Genomic DNA, 22398 nt, shown 5'->3' on the forward strand with positions numbered 1-22398 from the left:
AGAGGGCGTTTAATATCACACTAGTGCATCGTTCCAAAGCGACCTCTAGCGTTCAATGTTTCTTTTATCTATTGTCGCACGCAAAGTAACAACGACTACAGGCGTGAAATCTGCTTTTGTGTTATAAATAAAATACACTGTAATGATCGAGGAGGAGCGCTGTCGATCGCGCTCCTCAAAAACGAAGGTCTGTGTTACTCATCCTTCAACAAATTCAATTCAATGCAAATCTCAAATTTCATGCCACATATTTTAAATCTGTTCCTATTTAATAGCTTAACAATGCCATTCCAAAATCGTCTCGACTGAACATTGTAGAAAGAACTTAAACAGCTATTGAAGAGAACTTATTGTGGCTGGATGATTAGAACATAGCAATTGTGTGATGTAAAAATGCACAGTAAGGTGAAGAAAGCTTACAAAAGCAGACTGGATGAAACTTGATGACAGGAGTGTATTAAGACAAGCACTGCTATTGGCTGTATCGTCCAGGCCTGCTACCTGACCATCTGCATTGTATCATCCAAACACTGTGATTAATGCAGCATATTAAGATCAATGTAAAACATGGATGCACACGCATGTAGACAGAGGAGTTTGCTGCGTTTAACAGTGGATAACTGGGTGAATATATACCATACAAAAACACACATAACAAGAGTCAACTGGACATGTATATTGCGCCTTAACAAACAAAGAAACTGGACAAATTGCCCCAAAGCTTTGTCACCCTTGCAGTTGCGCTATTTAATTTGAAAACCTCATTTTAAAGCGTTCAATTAAATGCTGTGACCCACCCTATACGCCCATACACGCAATATACAATGTACAAAGGTCCATTATTCTTTATATCCTTATACCTTACCTTCATTCCTTTGACTTTCTTGACAGGTTTTGCTGGAGATTCTTCATCTTCATCTTCCTCCTCCTCCTCATCTTCTTCATCGTCATCACTAAAAACAGCAAAATGAAAAGAATTGTTTAGAGCTAAAACCCAAGTAAGGATGAGATTAGCCGTGTAGGTCTTTCACTTTTGTATAAATACTAGTGACGTCCAGATAGCAGACAGCATTCCTAGAGCGGCACTTTTTGTTCTATGTACATGTATCATTTAAACCCAACGTATTTCACCCCATATGGCCAATAAACATCATCTAAGACATTATGAGAAACAAGGGCATCAAGTACACACTTTGCAAGAAAGATTCACTGAATGTTGTTCCTCCTCAAATTGCCTGCTTAGTGTATGTCAAGCGTATTTTACAGCTTAGCAGGAATTGTTTGCTTGTAATGTATTAGTGCAATATCTGACTAGGCATTCTTTGCTAACACAGCTAGCACAAAAAAATCAACACTTGCACAGTAATCAGAAAATGGTGATTGCTTAGCCTGCAGAATTCAGTGGTAAGCAGAGCCATTAAATTGGGCCAGAATCTTCCCAATAGGCAAGATTAGTCTGAACCTATGCATTACCAAAGCCTAGAGGGCTGCAATGGATCTTAAAAGGTGGTTCCTGGCCAGGGCACCTACGGTCATTTCCATAATGCTGTTTAAGGCACGGTCATTTCCATAATGCTGTTTAAGGCATGATAAATCATTGTTTTTTCATTCCAATCAAGTACTTTGGAACTTTCAATAAACACACCACAAATCTAGTTTGAAATGTAATCAGTTTGGACCATAAATATTTCTCAAGAAGTATTTGCAGTTATTACTTTTTGAATCATTACTGTTGAAATCTTTTAGCAGAATTAACTAAGTAAACATGTTTTACATCTCAGTCAGAGACAGGATCACATAATTAAAGGCAAACTGGAGTTACAGACATGATACAAAAAATAAAACGGGCTAAATGAAGATGGGCTGGACACACTACCTGAAGAACAGACAGATGGACAAGGCTAATGGAATGGCAACCAAGGACAGGGAAAAGGAGAAGAGGTAGATAGAGAAGGAGATAGCAATAGATCTTATATACAGTATGTACATGAATAGCAAGGAATAGAGAATGGTTGCTAGATCCTACACTGGATTAACGTATAAATTAGCACTGGACACCTTTGGTAACTGTTAAAGACCGGGGCCCAATTTCATAGAGTCGCTTAAGCAAAAAAAATTGCTTAAGCAAAAATTTCATTGCTTAGTAAAATCAGATTACCGGCCAAGACTCCACTCAATTGTAATGCTAAGTAAACAACAGCTTAATACTAGTCATAAGCAATGTATATGGCAGGAAATTTTGGCCAGTAACATGTGTAAAATAAGCGAGCTATTTTCGTGCTTAAGCATTTTTTTTGCTTAAGCAGCTCTATGAAATTGGCCCCAGTATTCCCACTCAGTGTATTCCAAAATATGCATATAATAACAATAATTGGTGAACATTTGGACTCAATTGGTCATCCATGTTGCAAGAGAATAATTGAAGTAAAAAGTACCCTTGTTGCACAAATTAACAGTTTTCAGGATGCCTAATAAAAGGTTTCAGGACTGGAGTGTTTGAATATTCAACTGAGAAATTACCAAAGACTTTCGCAAAAACTATGTTTATTCAGAAGGAGCTGTTTCTCACAATGTTTTATACCATCAACAGCTCTCCATTGCTCAGTGAGGTTTTTATGCTAAACATTATTTTGAGTTCCCAGATAGTGTCCAGTGCTTTTAATATATGTGTCATAACTTCCGCTTCAAAGCCAATCCTGCTGACAAAACTGTGCATTAAGTAAGCCTTAAAAGTGATCCAAAAGGAGTCTTAATTAAAGAGTTAAATATAGTCCGAGTTTCCCCTTAACCAATGAGATCATGTATGTACACGTATGTCTGGTAATCTCATATCAAACTTAATTGGGAAGAGAAGATAATCTCCAAGTTGTAGGCGACTCCCCGTTCCCAATTATATCAGTAAATATATATCCTCCAGGAAGCCTAAAGTAGGCCGATGGAGGCACTATTAGCAGCAATGCTTCATGTTTAACTAATGTTGACATAGGGGTAATCTCAATCCTTAATTGCGGATATTCACACCTGTCTTCTTCATCCTCCTCCTCTTCTTCCCCTTCAAAGTCTTCATCATCTTCTTCATCATCATCATCGTCCAGTTCCTCCATCTAAAATAGTCATCAAGACATCCAGTCTTCATTATCATTGCCATTACGGATGTCATATAAAATAGTGCATTTCTGCTTTGGTTATTATGTGTTCCTGTTAGTAATAGTCAAATCAGGACTCCGCAGTAAACTCTGCCCATCCTAATCAGAGATTCAACTTACCCAACATGAACCACAACAGATGCAACTTGACACTTCACAAGTAATTAATATGAGTAATGACAGACATGACATTACTGTGGCAACAGAGTACAGTCAAGTATTTCAGAGAATAAGTATAGCTTGGGAGTCCTCTGAAATTGTCAACATTATCAAGGTCCTACCAAGAATACCACTACAAGTAACTTACTTTTCGAGACACCAAGATCCCCTGCCAAATCAAATCAAATATACATTTGTTTTTTTAATCATGATAAAGTACCCCCAAAAAATTATTGTTTTCTGCCATGCAATATTGGATAAGTGAAAGGGATGTTTACACACGGACATGATTTTGAGAAATCAACCCTACCCTTTCCATGTTGGTCAAAGCCACTTTAAAAAATGCCCCTGAGATTCATTCATTTATTCGAACTTATATTTATTTCCATACTTCATGAAAACAGTACAAATTTTTTCTTTTAAAAGAATAACCAATAAACAAAGCTATTTAATGAGGCTGAGAAAATTCAATAAATAGAGTTTGGAGGCATCATCTGGAAGCCGAGGCTTATGTAGGGATGCCTGGGGACAGACAATAAACATAGACAAGAACAAACGGACAGACAATTAGAACAAAGACAGACACGATGAAGACAACAATGATGAGAACAATAACTGCACAACAACAAAAATAATACCAATATTATTAATAATAATAAATAAAGTAATAATAAAAATGCATTTGATGGCAACTAAGCAATAGTAAAATGAGAGTGAGAAGACCAACTATGTATGTCAAATACTGGAAGAGAAGAGCTCTTTTATAAGTGCGTTTAAATCAACCCACAGATGATTGTGATCTAATAGACTGGCTTAAACCTGAAAGACGCGGCCCAAAGAAACAAAGAGTTTTTAAGTGGAATGATGAGCGGGTGAATGGCACATAAAGGTGTGGTTTGTTATGTGATTTGTACATTCATTAATTTCTGCAAGTGCTAAGTGTGCTCTTGGGGATGTGAGGAAGTGCAGATCCTGATGGCCCTTTTTTGAGTGGTTATTAGTGAATGTAGTTTGTTTTTAGAAACTTGTGCCCAAATGATATTACAATCCATTTATATGAAGTGCAAGTTGAACAATGTTTTCTTATATTGTTTATTTCTAACATTCAAATAGTGTGTAGATTGTATTCTTGATATACACGTATAGTACGAACCACTGGCATTTCTTCATCTACTTCCTCTACATCGTCATCATCATCATCATCATCATCATCATCATCATCACCATCATTTTGCTCTTCTTTGGACATCTTACCAAAACAAAATCACCAAAACATCAATACAACAGAGAACTAATTATCAAGGTGTAAAGCAAGAAGCCTTCTGTGGCATGGGGGTTTGAGTCAGGTCTGGGGCCTGCTCAAGGGTCCTCAATCAACTGGTTCAAGTTTCTAGATAATCTCTATAAGTGCATTTTCAGGAAAACAAATAAACGCTTTATTTAATACAGTATTGCTAATCAGGCAGACTAGGGGCATGTGGGAGCGGCTGTGAACCGAACTATTCAAAGATACCAAGACTGACTGGTTACAAGTTTTTGGAACATTTAAGTTCTGTTGATTTAATACAGAGTATTCAAAATACATACCTGACACAGTATTGTTCGACTCTGAATAATTCTAAATTAGCAAGAAATCAAAACGGGAGTTGTATCGTGCACTTCTGATTATCAAACTTGTTGTGCTTGTACTTCAACATCAGTTTGTCAATGAAATCAGACTATTTAAACAGGTTTGAAATGCCAACTAACAACAAGTCCAAATTAATAAACAAGTTCAAAAAGGCACTTGCACAAGCATCTGTTCACCAACTGTGAACGAATGACAAAAGTGTGGACCACAAAACAAATGGCTTGCACATCAATCTAGCAAATATTCCTCTTAATGATTTTGTTTTATTAATGTTTGTTCATTAACAGACACGGATAATATACCTTCATCTTTTTGGCAATACTTTCAGACGTAGAAATTTGTCTTTTCTTGCTGTTTGTGATGATATTGTCAGGATTTATCTTTGTTTCAAAGTCTTCTTCGTCCATTTCATCTTCATCATCGTCATCATCTGCACTGATTTCTGGAAATAATGATAAATATACCTTATTAACAATCACAGTATCTGCTTAAAAAGTGGGGACTATAAAGGGGGAACAACAATAGGAATATAGCTGATTAAAGGCAGTGGACACTATTGGTAATTGTCAAAGACTAGCCTTCACAGTTGCATAAAATAAAATAACTAACCAGTGAAAATTTGAGCTGAATCGGTCATCGAAGTTGCGAGATAATAATGAAAGAAAAAAACACCCTTGTCACACAAATTTGTGTGTGTTTAGATGGTTGATTTTGAGACCTCAAGTTCTTAATTTAAGGTTTCGAAATCAAATTTGTGGAAAATTACTTTTTCTCAAAAACTATGGCACTTCAGAGGGAGCTGTTTCTCACAATGTTTTATACCATCAACCTCTCCCCATTACTCGTTACCAAGTGAGGTTTTATGCTAATAATTATTTGAGTAATTACCAATAGTGTCCACTGCCTTTAACACTAAGAGTACCAATCATAAACCTTTATTATTCCAAGTATTCTATTACTATAAGAACTAAAGAGCCCTGGATAATTGTAATGACAAATCAACTTGGACAGCCACAGGTGTGTTACTTCATGATCCACAGGATTTACAAACAAAATTAGTTTAAGGAAGTTTAACTCCCTTCCAATAAAGCTAGTCAACTCCTCGTCCCTATCAACAATTGAGACAACCTGCCAATGAGTAACTCATCATTCATGCCCAGTTGAAATATGTGGACTATATGTGTAGCTTCCACGGTTTGTCCACAGTACTGAATAGGCATGGACTGATTTATAGCAATGGTTATTCAAACAATCTTCGCCTGACCTAAAAGTTAGTCTCATACCTACAAGAATAGATAGATTAGTGCCAAACAAGTACAACAGGTGCTCGTCAAATCAAACAAGTGTTCTATCTTAACAGAGATCAGCCATAGACCAACAAATATGAGGCAGGACTAGATATGAATCAATGTTACTCTCATTTAACACAATAAAAACTGATCTGTTCTGAATATTGCGGCAGCTGATTTTCTCCTGTACCCTGTCTTTCTAGGAAGTTGAAAGTACTTGTTTGTTGTCCAATGTACATCAATGGTTCAAGGTTATCAGAAGTCTGACGTAATGATACACTTCATGTGGATACGTGAAGTGCAGGTAACCACAATGGTTGTGGCTTCAAACCAAACAAAGAATGTAAAGGGAAAGTACATCTTGTTTTGGGAGTAACAAGATCCAACCAATCTGAAAACAGTAAGGTGATCATGATGTGTTAAATACCCAAACCAGTTAACTGGTTTTCATTTGTTTTCATAAACTACAGTTTATGATTTGTCAGACATTATGTGCCAACTAAAATCACAAACAGGATCTTCAAATGTGATTCCCTTGACAGTATTTCAGACAGAAGTGTTTCTCTGCAGGGTTGGCATGAAAATAATAATCAGTGACTCACGCCAAGTTCAAGCGGCTTTTTAGTCAAATGTAAGAAACATCATTTAGTGCATGGTTAACCAATCTTTGTAAGAGATGTTAAAAATGACACTATACTATAATCAAACCAACCTTGGAGTGAGATGGGTGTTGTTTGGGATAGGTATCATTTATTTTTATAAATTCAACACTTGTCTTGTAATGTTCAATCTTAATTTAAACGAAGGTAGCTAAATCAAAATTTGCACAGTGTATACAAACCTTTCAAAACCTGCATTTGTCCACCTAAATATTTTGTACACATAATTCTAGAGTTTTCCCTCACCTCCCGGCTGGACGAGTCAACTAACATTTTGGGTCACCTGCAAGAGTAACTCATCAACCTTTTTCCCTTTGTCCACATGTTTGTTTGATGCACACAATTTGGCAATCTCATCCCCTAAATTTTATTAAAAGCTAGAGAGTTGAATGAATGCAGTTGGATTTAATCGATTAAAGTGCAATCAAGTGGCTTTAAACATGCTTTAAACATGCTTTTAAAAAAAGTATGGAGATCTCATCAATTACATAATCACTGTCCTTGGAGTTGGACATGGAGTTGGACATTGGGGGGGGGGGGGGTCTTAGGCCCCGTTCCCACTGGACCCCGCATTGATCTCGCAATTACCAACATGACCAAGGTTTGTCAATTCAATATCAAGGGTTACTGTAAGTGATGTTTGAAGCTTGACATGGTGTAAATAAGAATTAACTATTTAAATAAATAGTTAACTTGCGGGGACAAACAATGTATTAAATTTATTTTTAGTGTTATCAGTATTTACCCTGGGCTGATGAAATTAATGTCCAATTTATGAAAATAAACATTGGGTATTTCAAATAAATGTGCATTGATGCCTTATATCAGGTATGTGAAGAGGATATGTAAATCTATGCACAAATTAGATTTGACATTAACAAAATAAAATGTAACCATTAAATTAACTCTGTCAATGTTTAGATAAACTTAGAAAACCAATTAGACATTGGCACACTTAATCACCATCAGTGTCTGTTGTGCAACCCATCAAGTCAATCAGTCTCGTCAGTCTAGTCAGTTATGGGAAAAGAACTAATAATATGTGACACATGTCTAAGAGTAAATTCAAGAGACAGATGAAAAGATGAATACTCTCTAAACAGCCAAAAACAGCTGTGCAGACTTGCAATATTCTGCAACGGTTCTTAGTGAAAAGCTGGGGCTTTAGGGGTTTAGGTTAATTACCTATCATATGCTGTCCACTAAGGTACACTGGTCCAGTACCGGATACTAAAGACAACGTGACAGGAGGTTGGATAGCAATGTCCAGTATGCTCTGAGGAAAAAACAAAATCATTCATATTTCAATCAATGCTTAGCATTTCTTAGTGTATTATTTCCATGCAGGCAGCGTTTTAGTCAGCTCATACCAAGGGTTTTCTTCCTGCAAAAAATCATCAAATCATCCTTGGTCAGTTAAGATCAACGGCGTATTTCATTGAGTTCCTCCAACAAAAGGTGTAATTATTTTGGGATACTTACATAAACAGTAAGATGGGTAAGCTAAAGAATTACAAGTAGATGATGTGGCATTTCAGATGGCAACCCATTTTTGCTACGAGAACTTTCAGTGCAAACAAATGTGTGCCTTGAATGACATTTAGGCCAAACGTCAAATTTAATGTACTGGTATAATTCAAACATCTTTCGTATATTTTAAATTTGACCAAATTCATCAACAGTTCACTAAAAATGCTTGTTCTAATAATTTGTATTTTGTCCTAATGAATTAACTCATTACAAAATGTACTAAGTAAGTAACCTACTTTTACTTACTTGCTGATTACCTTAAATCTGGTCAAAAAGTAGAACAAGTTTGTGAGGGTCTGAGAAATCTCATATTTTGCAATTTTAATTCAATGCAAAAGTTTAAGTGAAAAGGTTGTTTCAAAGTGGTTTTGGCTAGGATTTTAGGTCAAAACAATTTTATTTTCTTACTGAACCACAGGGTTTTTAAAATATTGTTGTTTTTGAATTTGATCTTCCAAATATGCCAAGGGGTGTAATTCTCCAAACATAAAAGTTCTTTTTAAGGTTGGTGGGAATCCTGCCGGCTGATGACAGACAAACCTCAGTCAGTCAAGCCACACTGAATTATTTGACAAATTTTATTTTTACCTTATTTTGAGTATCATGTGCGTAAAATCTAGTTTGAAATGTTAAAAAGCTTGACCGACTTATAAATAATGAATTGATTAATTATGCCAATCAGCAGTGGATATGTAACCCACTTCCATGCATCACTAAGAGTTATGATTTCCACAACCCATCATATCTACACGCAATACTTCAATTGAAACAAAAAGACATATTTTACAAAATAAAGTAGTTTTCTTGTTCTATGATTGAGCACAAGGCAGAGGGTATTGGCAGCTCCATTTTTTTCCATAAAATACCCGAATTAATAATTGAACCACTTGACCTACATTATGGGGAACATTTACGCATGTACATGTGGTTTATCAGTTCTCAGTTAAATCTAGTCAAATAAAATATGCCGTTCCCGTTTTATTGGTTTGAGGTGGGGTAGATTTGAAGGTAAATCTACATTGTAGACTTAGTTTTCCTCCAGGCTACATGAGTGATTAGCAAAGTTACCCCCAAATCAGAGCACAATTTAACCTTTGGTTTGACCCTCTTATTTCACAGGTTTTCAAAGTCGTACAGCCAACGTCCTTTTCAGTGTATTTCCCATGGTTACATATTCTCTTCACACACTTATATTTTTTAATACTACCCTATGGGAAAATAGATAAACACAAATCCGTCTTGTGTTTTCTCAATATTACTCGTTGAACATGCACTTTTCTTACAAATTTGAGTTGCCCTTTTGCGTAGCGTAACTGTCTGTGAAACCAAACCTATTGGCAGGAGTTTTTATCACCAGTAAAAATCTAAGCACTACAGATTAGTTCTCCCTGGATGTTTACTTGAATACAATAATATTTATGATTTACAAATCTGCTGCTTGAGGGTGAATAGGGCAAACTTAATCCTTAATAAATAAAATGCTTGTGATGACAGACTCTGGTTCAGATCTTTCCTGGATATTATCCACTCCTTGTGCCAATTCTTGCAAGATTGAACCTCTATCGTGGTGTAACCATCATAAGATTCTCCCATTCAAAATGGTGCCTCTGTAGAGAGTAGATAATCAGTCTCAACACCTTTTGGTGAATGAAATTTGTTAGTGCACCATGGGAACAAGACAAAGATCAGCAGCACCATGAATAGTGTTTACTAAACTGCCTGAAAACATTTAACATGTCTATACCATTTTCAAAACCAGGCCAAGGTTTTCTGGGAGTAAAAAACACTCATAATATTTTTTCCCATTTTTGGCAGGAAATAGCAGGGAATATAATAGTTGGTTTTCTTTGAGGAAGTGCCCATTACAACTCTGTCACCTAAATTTGTAAAAACTAATTAAGACGAGAAACAGCAACGGAAATAAATAACAACTGATAATCATCTTTATTACAAACCTGAAAATTTTACTTGAAAAAATACATGCAAATATATAATGAAAGTTAGTATTGAAGGTATTCAATCACCACACAAATTATGTTAAGCACCAGGGAAATTATCTCTCATGACATGAATGATTCAGGAAAAGCAATCGGAAGATGGCACATATACACATATATAATATTTTTGCATTAATTTTGAAATGATAAACCAAGAAATCAGGTGTTAACATGTACAAAGTGAAAGCAAGGGGGTACCAAGAAAATAGGACAATGGTGCAAACATTTTTTGAATCTCCATTCTAAAATTCCATTGAAATCAATCTGGGGCTCTTTTGAAAAATGAGAAGCAGTATATATATTGATTAATTACTCTCAGGGAATGTGCATTCATATTTTTTTATGAAATGGATAGTCACATTTTTTGTTGTAGCCTATTGCATCCATAATAAAAAATAGTTCAAATTAAAGAAAAATTAAGGTCATTTTAACTTAAAAGTCTTGAAAACATTTTGGAAAACAATTTTTTTTTATTTTTAAACCAGGTGATTTTTTTCCAATGAACCTGCGGGTTCCATTTCATCATTTTGAAAACACAACAAAAGTTGCAAACTGCTTCAAAACTGCTACTAAATCGCAAGACAGATCCAGTACAGACCAAGGCGCTGTTTGGGAAAGGCCCCAAGATGATCAAAATTCCACAAGCAAGCCAGAGAACCAAACCTTAAGGTCAGGGGGAAAGAACATATTGGGTCTGTGGCTACATCAGGTGATAATAAAAGAATAAGAGGAGTTTTATAATTGCTTGTGCTATGCCTGAGGAGGCACACGTCTTTAATTTGTGCTAAATGAAGCATAAATTTACTTTCATAATTGTGTACATTTGTTTATGTGGTTTAGGGTCTAAACAATCATTTTAAAATCAACAAAAAACCTTTAAATCCAGTTTATTACACAGAGATCATGAGGCCATGACCTTTGTTGCCCTGGTCTTGACCTTTGTGCCAGAGTGCCCCCTTCATAGACTTTTCATAGACTTTATAGTTTTAGAAGTGCCCTTTACAAAATGAGAACGCCCTTGACCTTTCAAAGATGAAATTCCAGGCAGGAACAGAATGTTTATATCATTTATTTTGTCCATGATAAAGCTTGATAGCATACGGATTAGGATTTAAGCAGACTCACTAGGCCCACTGCATGTCTACAGGTGGAAATAAGGCATGGATCACTCATGCTTTCTTCCTTTTGAATGACACGTGTACACAATACTTTATCTAAAGCGGAACTTATGATTGATTGTTTGATAGGATGATTGATGTTAACCTGAAGACGGTTATGAAGCATTATCATTCCATGAACATCAAGCTGTGATTCCTAAGGGTGTGAAAACGTGTCTTTCCTGATTACATTTTAGATTCAACATGAAAGATTTATTCCCAAGGTCTTGGGAACGATGTTTTTCCAAATGACTTATTTAAGTAACTGTGTGTGTAATATTCAGTGGTGATTCCATGTTTGATTTTATTTTGTTTGCCAGGTGGTCGGCCACTGATCACTGATGGGGTGACTATAATCTCAATGTTGTTGTGGGTGCAGTACGAGGGCATGGGTAGGGGTAGGGGTAGGGTGTAGGGGAGGGTTCAAGGGGGGATTTCATGCCCCATCCACCTTGACTTGCTAAAACACTGATATTTTATGTGATACAAACATGTAGTGAATCTGCTGAAATCCAATGTATGCTTTAGCATGGAGATTAAGTACATTTGTTAAGAACATAAATTGTATGTTAGGTCTGCAGCCAACAATAACTTGGAAAACATATTTTGCACAAAAATGCACGCAAAAGTGACCTTTGAAAATTCCATGTTAACTAAACTTTAGAAGATATAAATGCACAGCTAACTTCAACAATTTTTCTTTATAGAAGAATCAGTACTTAATTAACCCTAAGTGAAACAGACCGGGTAAATTTCAGCTAGTTTTGACAAAATTTTGACCAAAATATGGAGATTATCAACATCAATGCTGGATAGCTCAGTTGATACAGCACTGGCAGCACATTAACCCAGGGGTCAAGGGTCCTACACTATTAAACCTTTCTTTGTTCAACCCAAAATGATTTACAGAAGATTGTGTGAATCTGCGCCTGTACAACTTTTTCAAAAAAGTACATAAAGTGAAGGAATCCATTCGAAAGAAACTGACAACATAAAAACCAAAATTTATGACTAATATAAACAACATCGCGGTCTTCTCCAGCACCTTGTCACAACCACAATCCTTCCATACTAAACTAAATTTGAAAATCGTGTAAGGGGAGTTCATGGTATTAACTATTCAATAGCAGTAGCACCCACGCTTCCTGATACATGTACTTTGGCTTGCATCCAAATCTTAAGACAACTTGGAGGCATGTATCTTCTCTTTCTCAAACAAACTGCCACATGGAATCAACTTATTGAGATTATTTTACTGCTATTTATTCCCTTTGGGACAAGGTTCGTGCAAGCCCCGCCTAACCAATGTAAATTAGTTGCATAAATTCTATTTCTATATGACTGTTCGTTCATAGACTATAGAGGGTGCTGTTCATTCAGAACAGCTGAATGCTGTGTCAGAGAGTCCAGGAGCTGACCTTTATTATTCTGAAGCAATACATTCAGGTCCCATTTGTCCATGAATCTCAAGTATTGTTTGTTTGTTCTTTAATGCAGTTTTTTCTTTTAAATTGGAACAGCAAATTGGAAAATTTATGAAAAATTTCTAAAAGGTGGATCCAAAATACACTATTTCAAAAGAAAACATGACACAATAATTAGCAGGCATATTAGATAATTTTGTAATGTTAACTTGGTTTCAAGCATTTGCAAATTTCCAAGAACAATGGATTTACCTCATAACTTTAGTGCCACCTTGAGGCAAACATGATGTGAACAGCTGAATATTTCCCAAAACTGTGGCCTTTGTCTTGTCTATAGATATTTTCATGGTAAATGTGCAATAGTGTGTCCAATTTGATTCCCCCTATCAGGGTGTTTGAGCATGAAACTTGGGAGGTCTTTTCAAAACCTCAGCTTGGACTTCAGCTTGGGCTCCTCCATATTGCACAGTGTTTCCAACATCAAATGGATACCAGAGATGGAGACTGAGTCTAAGTCTTAGATTTGGAAACAGCCTCAGGATTTCTGCTTGTTCTCATCAATACACTCTCACTTTGCCGAGGTGTAAAACAAGCCATTCCCGAGTTATATTTTCATCTTAAAAGTGTTTGTCTTGTAGCCCCTTACGAACAGAGGCTGTTAGCCTGGCGTAGGGCAAACTTGAATAACAAGAACATACAGAATTTCTTTTGAAATACAACACTATTTAGTACACATGAACATCAGGCTAGCATGTAAATTTAAAAGATGTTTTAAACATGGTTTTTGTTCAGCCAGTGGGTAACACCCACTTAAAGGAACACGTTGCCTGGGATCGGTCGAGTTGGTCTTTGAAAAGCGTTTTGTGACCGTTTGTTATAAAATGCATATGATTAGAAAGATATTTTAACAGTAGAATACAATGATCTACACAAATATGCCTCGAAATTGCGTGGTTTTCTTTTTACCTCGTCCAATAACACGGTCGACCATTTAGTCAAAATTTTGACTCCCATAAATGGCCGACCGTGATAGTTCGCGACGTAAAAAGAAAACCGTGCAATTTTTAGTGATACTTGTGTGGATCATTATATTCTACTTTTAAAACATCTTTCTAACCATATATATTTCATAACAAACGGTTTCAAACGCTTTTGAGTGACCAACTCGTCCGATCCAAGGCAACGTGTTCCTTTAACTTGACCCTCACGGTTCTGTGGCAATCTGCCAGTAGAACATGTGCCCTGTAGACTGGGGCACAAGGAAGTCAAATTCATCACCTTATGTGGTCCCCCTTTGGGCACAAATCTGGGACAATAGGGATGTTAGAAAAAAGCCATATCATATTGTCAAACAAAAACCAAACAAGTAACATGATTAACAATGACTAGTCTACACCTTTGAATCATGTCAGCACAATACCTCATAGTCATTAGTTGGGCAAAAAGAGATAGCTTTGTAGATGCGTTCAGGAAGGACGAGTCTGTTGAGGGACTAGTTGGTTTCAGGGAAGTCTTGGGACTCTCGAGAGTTGACTAAACATTTTACAATGCTCTGCCAAGTTGTTATTAGGGCTTGGATGAGGCAATTTGGTTTGGGGTGAGTTGACTGTGTAAACCATGAAATGCAATCACTATCTTCAGGGGGGAGTCTGTCAATCATAGACACATCAGACCTTCATTTATAGAAATAGAAGGAGCTCTTTTAAAGGAACACGTTGCCTTGGATCGGTCGAGTTGGTCTTTGAAAAGCGTTTGTAACCGTTTTTTATAAAATGCATATGGGTAGAAAGATGTTGTAAAAGTAGAATACAATGATCCACACAAACATGCCTCGAAATTGCGTGGTTTTCCTTTTACCTTGTCGACTAACACGTCGGCCATTTATGGGGGTCAAAATTTTGACTCCCATAAATGGCCGACCATGTTAGTTCGCACAGTAGAACGGAAAACCACGCAATTTCGAGGCAAACTTGTGTGGATCATTGTATTCTACTTTTAAAACATCTTTCCAACCATATGCATTTTATAGAAAACGGTTACAAACGCTTTTGTTTTGACCAACTCGTCCGATCCAAGGCAACGTGTTCCTTTAATCACTCTCCTGAGAATACTCAGGAGCTCAATTTGAGCTCCTTGAGCTCCTAAAAAATCACTCTTCTAAGATTGTCCAAGAGCTCAATTTGTTTGACTAGCATACTCAGTTTATGATTACTAAAATGGTCAGGTCGGACATACACAAATAAAATTTAGAGAAAATAAAATAAAACAACCCCGATCCCACTCCCGTGTGACAAAATACCGCACGATTTTAAGGTTTTATATTTAATGTTTCCTTTTTTCTAAAATGTTTTTACATTTGATATAAAGCATTAGACGAGAAAATGCGTCGTTGATCCATGGTTGATCTAGTACTAGTATTGCAACGACGGACGGACGTAGCGTGTGTGTGTAGTAATGTATCTGGCTGGGAGTTCGCTGCATGCATATTATGCATATTGTACACGTGCGAGTTTGTAAAGCTAGCAATCTGTTAATTGCGCTGCTCAATCTCGAGATTGCACAACAGATGTTGATTGAGCTACGTACGCCGACGGTATGCGCTTCGCCCTCGCATTTGCACCACCTGGAAATGCACTAAAATTCCCACATGACACGTCGAGTCTTGTCTCAATGCGTTTATTGCTGGTTCGCGTAGATTTTACCAATAGAGGGCGTTTAATATCAAGCTAGTGCATTGTTCCAAAACGGCCTCTAGCGTTCAATGTTTCTTTTATTTATTGTCGCACGCAAAGTAACAACGACTACAGGCGTGAAATCTGCTTTTGTGTAAAATACACCGTAATGATCAAGGAGGAGCGCTGTCGATCGCGCACCTGAAGACAATCCCAGGAGCGCGGTAGGAGCGCGAGCGCGATCGGTCTGACACATGCAGTACTTACACTTTCATTGAGGCCAAGCTTGAGTGAAAAGAGGGGCTGTTTCACATCGTCTCCTTCAAAGTTTTCGGTTGTGATCTCGACAACGTTTCTCTCTCCTTCCTTAGCATTGGCTCCAAGAACTGCCTGTAGTCAAGTAATTCATAATGTTACCAAAAGCAATAATACACAAGTTGGCCAAGAATCATGGCAAAACCCTGTGGGCTCCAGTAAGCTCTGCTTTACACTAAACATGGTTGATTTGGCTAAGCATGATGATAAAATATTGTACATCTGTACACTGGTAATGCAGGGAAAGACTTTTAAAGTTAAAGATAAATTTACTTCACCTGAATTTATCTGCAATATAAATACTTGTAGATTTTCATAGTGCAGAGTCCTTTAAAGGCAGTGTACACTATTGGTAATTGTCAAAGACTAGCCTTCACAATTGGTGTTTCTCAACATATGCATAAAATAACAAACCTGTGAAAATTTGAGCTCAATCAGTCATCGAACTTGCGAGATAAGAATGAAAGAAAAAACACCCTTGTCACACGAAGTTGTGTGTGTTTAGATGGTTGATTTCGAGACCTCAAGTTCTAAACTTGAGGTCTCGAAATCAAATTCGTGGAAAATTACTTCTTTCTCGAAAACTATGGCACTTCAGACGGAGCTGTTTCTCACAATGTTTTATACCATCAACCTCTCCCCATTACTCGTTACCAAGAACGGTTTTATGCTGATAATTATTTTGAGTAATTGCCAATAGTGTCCACTGCCTTTAAGTGTAACCAACACGGGATGTATATTTATGGTGAATAGGCCGATATCAGATAGATGTACTATGCAAGTCATTAAACTTTATGCTGTAATACAAGTGTGCACAAGTCCCATACTCATGAAAGTACTGTACTCCTATCTAATGTATGACAACTTAACACATAAACAATGGAACTCTGCATGTGGCTGGCTAAGCAACAAAGAGCAAGTGTATTGACTGTCAAATTCATATCAAATTCAAGCAAAGCTAAAACCTTGGGCATTTTCCAAACCTCTGCTAGAGGCTCTGTCTCTGGCTCCATTTGATTAAGAATGTGCAAAATGATGGACCCCAAGACAAGGTTTGGAAAAAGGCCAATCGAGATGAATTTATATCGTTTTAATTAAGTGAAATTTTGAAAAGTACAAGCTTGTTGAGAAATAACTGAATAACGACTAGGCTAAAATTGTTGCTTTTCACGTTTGATTCTTGTAGTTTTTGAGTTTATTGCATCATTTTGGGTACAATGTAACTCGATCACATGAAGGAAGTCTTCAACATCAGGCCTAGAAGTTCGCTTGACTCCGCGAGAATCAAAATGGATTCTCGCTGAAGAATTTCGCGAGAATCCAAGATTCTCCTAAATTTCGGGGAAGGATTCTCGCATATTTTTGGGGAGAATTTTTTTATTGCATATATTTTTACATGAATATTTGCTAAATGAAGTGTTTTGAAAATAAAGCAATTATGAGAAGACATAACAGGGGTTTCTCTTAACTTTTTGTTTCAATCGCGTGTATTGAATACACCAATTTTGTAACGTGTAAAAAATAAATTAATAAAAAAAATAAATAAACAAAAAATTGTGTAATAAGTGAAGTCCTTAGAACTGCGTTTTTGGACGATTTTATCTCTTAATTCATGCCCTAAATCATCCGTTTTCCATCAAAAATAATTCTATGAATTCGAGATTTGAGGATCAGTTGTTTTGAACATGTCTTGAACTCCGTTTGCAACGAAATCTTTGAGAATCAACGATCGGTCACTGAGAAATAATTCAATTAATTTTGCCCCGCAATAACGCCTTCCGTCGGCAAAAGTTGTTCGTGTTATTAGAATTTCTCCTCCAAGGCTGTGCATTGTGCACAATCTGCAGGCGTAATGCACAGCGTGCAGCATTTCTTTACTCCGTTGGTGAACGTGTACTGCACTGAATTCTAGTCAAGAAGATCAATATATATATACAATACAATACAATACAATGGGTTTTTATAGATCGTGAATATGGAACTACCAACTGCCGTCAACGGCCAATCACAGCGTGCAGATCAGAATGTTGGTTAGACTGAACTTTGGTCGACCGTGTGTGTGTGTGTAGCGATGGGATACTCGGCACCATGTAGTTTGTGCATCGTGTTTTTCCACGTGTATAAAAGCAGATTAATTCCGTGAGCTTACTATCCAGGGAGACTATTGGTCCAAAACGGGATCTTTTGCGCTATCAACCAATCCGCGGACAGGATAAAACAAAATATACTGGGGTTCGTTTTTGGGCTGGAACCAATAACTGTTCCGGTCCTTGGCTTGTGTTTACCAACGACTTAAATTCAACCGAACTACATCGTGTATTACAGGCAGGGAGTGCGTGGTGTGTGACGAACGATGACGGCCGTTTAGGGTTAAGGATCAGACGACAACTCGACTCGACAGCGACGTGAATGTTTTTAAAAACTAACTTTATGTCGGATAAACGGAACTAATAAATAAAACTAGAGGTTCTTAGTACAAATATATTCATGTTGAACCAAATGTAAAGCCGAGAAAGTGATTTTCCCCTGGCAATTTCACGCGAATCTACTCAGATTCGCGGCGTCTTCGCCGGGCGCGAATCTTCGCGCGAATCGATTCGCGGATTCGCGTCGGATTTCTAGGCCTGAACATCCTTCTTGCAAGTTTAGAGATGTGTGCAAGTGTATGAATGAATACTACGAATGAAGAATGCAAAATTGTGTTGTGTATTACCAATCCCAAATCATGTGTTTTGGCCTACTGTTGGGATTCATTCAATTGATTTGGCAAATACCTGCTTAAGGAAGAGGAAATGTTGGATGCCTTCGATGTCTATATCATCATCATCATCGTCTTCAAATGATGGATTCCACTTGATTTCTTTCTTGCTCCCTGAAAGCTCATCTCCTACAGAGGAAAACAAAGAACCAAGTTGAGTCACTTCAGTACATTGACACAGAGAGAGCCCTGTGATGATGCTGCTGCTTCAGCAAAAAGCAGTGAGCAAGAGACCAAAATTATGACTTCACTAAAGGAAGAGGCAGGCACTTCTACATTGTATAACTAATCTTATATTGGAAATTTTAAGTAAATATTGAATGACAGTTCTTGTTAGTACATGTTTGTTCGCATATAAGAGCATTGCATGCACTTTCTTTCCCTTCCTACACAAAACGGAGCCCAAGGACGTGTCAAAAAATGAGGAGAAGGTAGTGGACCTCAAGTCATAACACCCAAGTACATGAGTACTCATGTAGGCCTACTCAAGTTCTAGGAGTTGTCTTCCTAAGTTCCTACCCTAGTCTAAAGTCCGTCGATATCGGTTTTTTCCCATAACCGATATATCGAAAATTTAATATCGAGTATACTCGATATATCGAGTATTTCCCGCGCGCAAGATGAAGCCTAAAAACAGCACTTGGTATACTCATGGAGAGTAGAAATATATATACCGTAGACTGACAGTTTAATAGGGTTACATTTAAACCTGTTTTTGTCTGATCCCCCGAACTTGTTTGTAGTTCAAAAATTTCAAATTGCGTAGTCCCGCGTCCCGATTATTTCTGGTTTTACAACAAAGTATGATCGCCGCTACCGCTGGCTTGGCCAATTGGTGAACGCTCACCACAATTCTCGATTCGTGATTGGCCATGATTGGCCGTCTCAAAATGACACAGAGCCTTTGTGAGTCCGCCGACATTAAGGTGTCAGTTGCCGATGCATTGACGTAGAAGTGTCAATCAAGTTGTCCGACGGCGGCTTTGAGTTGAGATCTTTGGTACGATGTGGAAAAAAAAAAAATTGGTGCGACAGGCCCGCTGTTCTATAGTTACTAAACGTTTTCAGAGTCTAATGCCCTCCAAAATAACGACAATTCACGGCAATATTGTTAGATACATAATAAATGTCCGCTGGTATGTAACACTACCTTTACGGTTGAAAATGGTTGAGATAATCATCGAAAAAAAAATCACTAGAAAGTCCCGCAAAACACGGACCTACCACTCCGCGATCACAATATACAACGCAAGCAGCATGCAGTCACATAGTCTCCAATAAAGGCTCGTAGCACTTAGCAATCTATAATAAAGGCATGAAACATTGAATGCTAGAACGCCCTCTATTGTCGAAATAACGCAGTGCATCAAGCGATACCGCCTTGACAAAAGACTGCACGTGTTTGTGCATGCTTGGGCAAACGGGTTTTCCCCCCGAATTGCAATAACCACACACGCTGGTGTGCACGCTTAAACCGTACAACAGCATAGTCTTCGCTGGTACGCACGCAATAGCCGCCGACAGCGTGGTCTGCGAAGCATATAGTTCCTCGGAAATGTTAGCTTGTTTACGAAAACAACACAACGTGTAGGCTTTATTTGACCAAAATGACGCCATTACGATACCTTGGATTGATAGAAAGATTATTTTACTGTATAACGTAAGATTGTTTTCTTCCTAGTTTTGTTATGTCTTGTTGATTTGGGGAAGTTTTTGCGGGGTATTTTTGCAAAGCAGCGGTGGTTTCTTTTGAGGTTTTACCGTGCGCTCGCCGGGGGGTCTAAACTTCTGCGGCGGGCCAGCGGCTGATGGCGAAAACACAAAGAACAAGCAGACATACTTGGTTGTAAAACGTTTTTTTTTTAATAGGGCAACTCAAAATGATGAAACTACATAACGACGACGGCTTTTCTAATACTGAAACACAGATTTCTTTTAAATAATCGGACACTCTTTTGGTATTTTCGATATCATTTAGGAACATCGAAATTTTCAAAACATCGAAATTTTCAAAACATCGAAATTTTCGATATATCAAAAATCCGATATTACGATATGATTATAAAAGTGACATTGGCGATTTCGATGTCAAAAAAATATTGAGTTTTTGAGTATTTTCGATATATCGACGGACGTTACCCTAGTCATACCTGACTAGCTAGTCTACAGCCTGGGCCCTGAGCACATGGTAATAGCACAGCCAGGTCACACTCCCAACAATTGAGGTGCTGTCTAGGCTAGCCCCACTTGGGGCCAATGCACTTTGTTTCCTCCTTGGCCCCAGCGCCAACGCAATCATACTTTGGGCACAAAAATATGATTGCAGTAGCGCTGGGGCTTAGAATACAAAGTGGATTAGCCCCAAATGTGACTAAGTCTAGGCGGACCATGTTCGGACCATGTTCACGGATGCAACGTTTATCAAGTTTGAAAGGTTGCTTGCATAACACGAATAAACCAAGAAAGAATGATACTCCGCATTAGTTTGTTTCCAGTTTAAAAAAAAAAAAAAAAACCATGTCAAACTCTCAATACATTATAAATCGTGAAAGAGACACATAGATTAAAACTGTCAAGTACACACAATGTAGGCCCTATTGGCTAAAGGAGAATTTCCCTTTGTGTTGAGGTACATTTCATTTTACGGAAAATTATGGGGGTTTTTCACGCAATTTGTTTTCTCTTCTAAGCAGCGTAGCAGTTAAATGATTTGTGGCATTGCATGGTGAGGTCTTGATCATTATATAATTGGCATAGCAGTTGGCTGCCATCTTGCCTTTCACAGAGCTTGTACAACATGGACAATAGAGGGCACCTTGCTGCAGATGGCCGTTTATGGATTAGTCTTGGCACAAGTCGTCAGTGATCGCTAACGGATAGTGTAATCATGGAGGTGTAGTTAAGTAGTACTGCGCTCGTTGAGTCATTGTAAATCGTTTCTGGTAACAATAACTGATATTTTGGGCCAGACTAAATCCACAAAGAGCCATCTGCAGCAAGGCGCCCTCTGTTGTCCATGTTGTACAAGCTCTGTAAAAAAGGCAAGATAGCAGCCAATTTAGCTATGTAAAAAAAATGAAAGAAAATGTCATAAACGCAATTTAACCTCAAACCAATGGAAAGTGTCCTTTAGCCCTAGCTCAACTTTTGTGGCCAACGAGTTTCTGAATCCTTAGCCACATGTCTGTCGTCAGGGCCCATCTTTTGGAAAGTGGCTTCCCTAGACAGAAAAGCTGGTCTATATATAATCCAGATAAAATGTGATCAAAAAGCTCTTACTCTTACTTAGGTTGAGTTTTGTTCTTTGTTGGAAGCTAAATAATAATATAATTCATGCATAAATTCATGTATAAATTCAAGTTTAAATACAAAAGTGGCTCTTTGCCTAGCGAATTTAATGATCTTTTTACACCGTGTTCATCAATCCATACTTATTCAACTTGTGCAGGAGATTCAAAAGGTGATTTGTATACAAAATTCACCCGAACAACGTTTTCCAAAAACAACAATGTATCTCGTGGCACCCTATTCTGGAACAACCTTAACTCTGATATTAAAAAGTCTCGTTCACTTAATTCATTCTCAAAGAAATTGAAAGAGCACCTCTTGAATATGTATTTGTAACTGTAGTACATGTATATACACTAATTGTACAAAGGCTG

At 37.5% G+C, this 22398-nt stretch overlaps 1 protein-coding gene across 2 annotated transcripts in view; it reads right to left on the minus strand.

The window, feature by feature from the left end:
* Positions 1-22398, minus strand: part of LOC139941003 (nucleoplasmin-like protein ANO39) — an 86149-nt gene that overhangs the window by 60752 nt on the left and 2999 nt on the right. The window contains exons 2-8 of one of the 2 annotated variants that reach the window (XM_071937415.1): positions 18753-18865; positions 15931-16053; positions 8069-8159; positions 5238-5377; positions 4459-4554; positions 3022-3104; positions 866-953 (exon numbers count right to left, since the gene is read on the minus strand). In XM_071937415.1, the coding sequence (XP_071793516.1) occupies positions 866-953; positions 3022-3104; positions 4459-4554; positions 5238-5377; positions 8069-8159; positions 15931-16053; positions 18753-18865 (734 nt within the window). The remainder of the gene's footprint in view (positions 1-865; positions 954-3021; positions 3105-4458; positions 4555-5237; positions 5378-8068; positions 8160-15930; positions 16054-18752; positions 18866-22398) is intronic. The other variant, XM_071937416.1, reaches the window with a different exon arrangement.

The sequence above is a fragment of the Asterias amurensis genome, chromosome 8 (assembly GCF_032118995.1).
Source record: "Asterias amurensis chromosome 8, ASM3211899v1".
NCBI lineage: Eukaryota > Metazoa > Echinodermata > Asteroidea > Forcipulatida > Asteriidae > Asterias > Asterias amurensis.